We start from the raw sequence: 2500 nt of genomic DNA on the forward strand, positions 1-2500 counted from the left end.
ATTTCTTCCCCAATGTTTTAGTGATAAAATGTTGTATAAATCAGGCTATGAATGACATATGAACAAACCCCTCTGTAGAAACCTTCAGAATATAGAGAGGAATGAAACTGTAAAGTTTGGTGTATGTAAGAGCTACTGAAGTGGAGATTTCTGGATCAGAGTCTGAGAAAAAACTAATTTAGAGAAAACGTCCTTTAAAGAAATGTTTAGTTAAATTACATACATGTTGAAGACACTACAGGTGAATAGGGTAAAAAAAAATAACTAATAGATATCAACATGAAACTTCACCAGTTAATTACTGACATTAAGACAAATATTTTTTGTATTACAAGTTTTCTGAAATTTGTTGTTTAAATATGCAAATGAGGCATTATCTAATGGTGACTTTTGGTGAATTTAGGAGAAATCTACAGACGCAAACAGACAAAGTAGTAAAATAAACACTTAAATGTGTATTTTGGATGTTTTTTTGCCACTAGTCTGATAGAAGACATGTTATGGAGGCAAAATAGTCCAAAATCTCAAAATTGACCAGTGCATTAAAATATTTAATATTTCTTTATTCCATATAAAGGGTCAGCCCGCAGATTTAAAAAGGCTTCACATACAAACTAGGACTAAAGCTCTTTAAATTTGATCTTTGAATTATGTGTCACATATTGTCTCATAATCAAATTGTATTTATTTTTTATTCCACCTCTGTCATCATCCACAGACACAATGCGCAATAAAACACAAGTTTATAATCATCTTCGGAACATCCCATATTCCATTGAAACAGACAGATTGATCATAAGTCTCTTCTCTGTCAGATCGACGACCTGAAGCTGAAGGTTCAGGATCTGAAGGGGAAGTTCAAGAAGCCGGCCCTGAAGAAGGTGCGGATGTCGGCCGACGCCATGCTGGCCGCTCTGCTGGGCTCCAAACACAAAATGTCCACGGACCACAGGGCCAACCTGAAGCAGGTCAAGAAGGAGGTCAAAGAGGAGGTGGGTGCTTTCGGTTTTAACACAAGACTATTACATTTAAATTTAAGTTTAACTGATCCATCTATCGTCTCTGATTTCTGGGTTTTTATCTCTGAAATCAAAATTTGGCATAAAAATACAACAACCTGGATTAAATAAAGAATGTATTATTATTAGTGATTTTAATCCGTCTGCTGCTTCTTTTTACACGTTTTCTTTTCCAGGAGAAGCCAGCGGGCGACTGGAGGAAGAACATCGAGGACAAGGCCGGGATGGGCGGCAGGAAGAAGATGTTCGAGACAGAGACGTAAACAGCAGCGTGTTGTTCTTCTGGTCGCCAGTTTCATCCATTTTCTGTGTGTTATGTGAGTCCATGTTGTTGGTAAAGTGTATAAATAATAGAATAAATAAATCACGTGGTGCCTTTCTGTGTTCTATTGTGATATTTGATGAATCGTGAAATAGTAATTGGGTGCTCCAGAACACTTCAGTGAGTTCTACATCATGTTTACAATGTTTACTGAGGTAACCAAGTGAGAAGTTAAGTCATTTTCTCGTAGACTTCCATACAACCAGGCGCTAACCACAAGTTCTGCCTAGTGAAGCCGGTGGCGAAGTGTCTTAAAGCTGCATTCTCTCTCCTGTCCATCAGGGGGCGACTCCTCTGGTTGTATAGAAGTCTATGAGAAAATGACTCTACTTCTCTCTTGATTTATTCCCTCAGTAAACATTGTAAACATGAGTTTATGGTCTCAATCTCTAGTTTCAAGTCTTCTTCAATACAGCATGATGTTCATTTAGTAAATGATGCTCCATTTAGAGTCAAACAGACCATAAAGCAGGGGATGCTTTAGGGCCAAATATGATAACTTCTGTTCATTGGTTGCTAAAAAAACAACATGGCGACGGCCGTAATCCAGAATTGCGACGGCTACATCTCGAGGCTTCAAAATATTAGTCAACAAACTAATGGGTGACGTCACGATGAATACGTCCACTTCTTATATACAGTCTATGTATAAAACCAGACTTTTTCACAACCTGATGGTCATTAGAGAGTCTTATCGTAAAAAGAAATGTTGTTTCTTACTGAACACGACAGTATCTCCCCGTGTGATGACGATACATTTACTTTCACCCTTATTTTGATGAATATGTATTCAATTCTCACCCTACTATGAGGGAAATGATGATAAACAAGAACAGAGCGATGGCTGGTCTGAAGGCGATGAAGTTTCAGCCGAAAAAACATTTATTTTTACAATTGGGACGACCCTCCCCTACACTAGGTGTCCCTGTTGCTGTGAATGTTTGTCTGTTGCAGGTGCTGAATGGAGGTCATCAGCTGTACGAGCCACACCTGAGCCGGTGTCGGCCCTGCTCTTAAATACCCCTTCATTTGGCTGCCTTGCTCTCGCTGGGGTGGAAGATCCTTTGTTACTGGCATGACACCGTTGCTCTGGTTTAGTTTATGTTCTGTTCTGTTGTACACACTGCCACACATCCATACATGCACTTCACTACTGATA

The 2500-nt window shown here is 39.0% G+C and overlaps 1 protein-coding gene across 2 annotated transcripts in view; it reads left to right on the forward strand.

Moving 5' to 3' along the window:
- LOC129099114 (troponin I, fast skeletal muscle-like) overlaps positions 1-1511 on the forward strand; it is a 10351-nt gene extending 8840 nt beyond the window's left edge. For both annotated transcript variants that reach the window (XM_054608294.1, XM_054608285.1), the window contains exons 5-6: positions 816-992; positions 1196-1511. In XM_054608294.1, the coding sequence (XP_054464269.1) occupies positions 816-992; positions 1196-1282 (264 nt within the window). In that variant the 3' untranslated portion in view covers positions 1283-1511. The remainder of the gene's footprint in view (positions 1-815; positions 993-1195) is intronic.
- The last annotated feature ends 989 nt before the right edge of the window (positions 1512-2500 follow it).

This window comes from Anoplopoma fimbria, chromosome 2 (assembly GCF_027596085.1).
Source record: "Anoplopoma fimbria isolate UVic2021 breed Golden Eagle Sablefish chromosome 2, Afim_UVic_2022, whole genome shotgun sequence".
NCBI lineage: Eukaryota > Metazoa > Chordata > Actinopteri > Perciformes > Anoplopomatidae > Anoplopoma > Anoplopoma fimbria.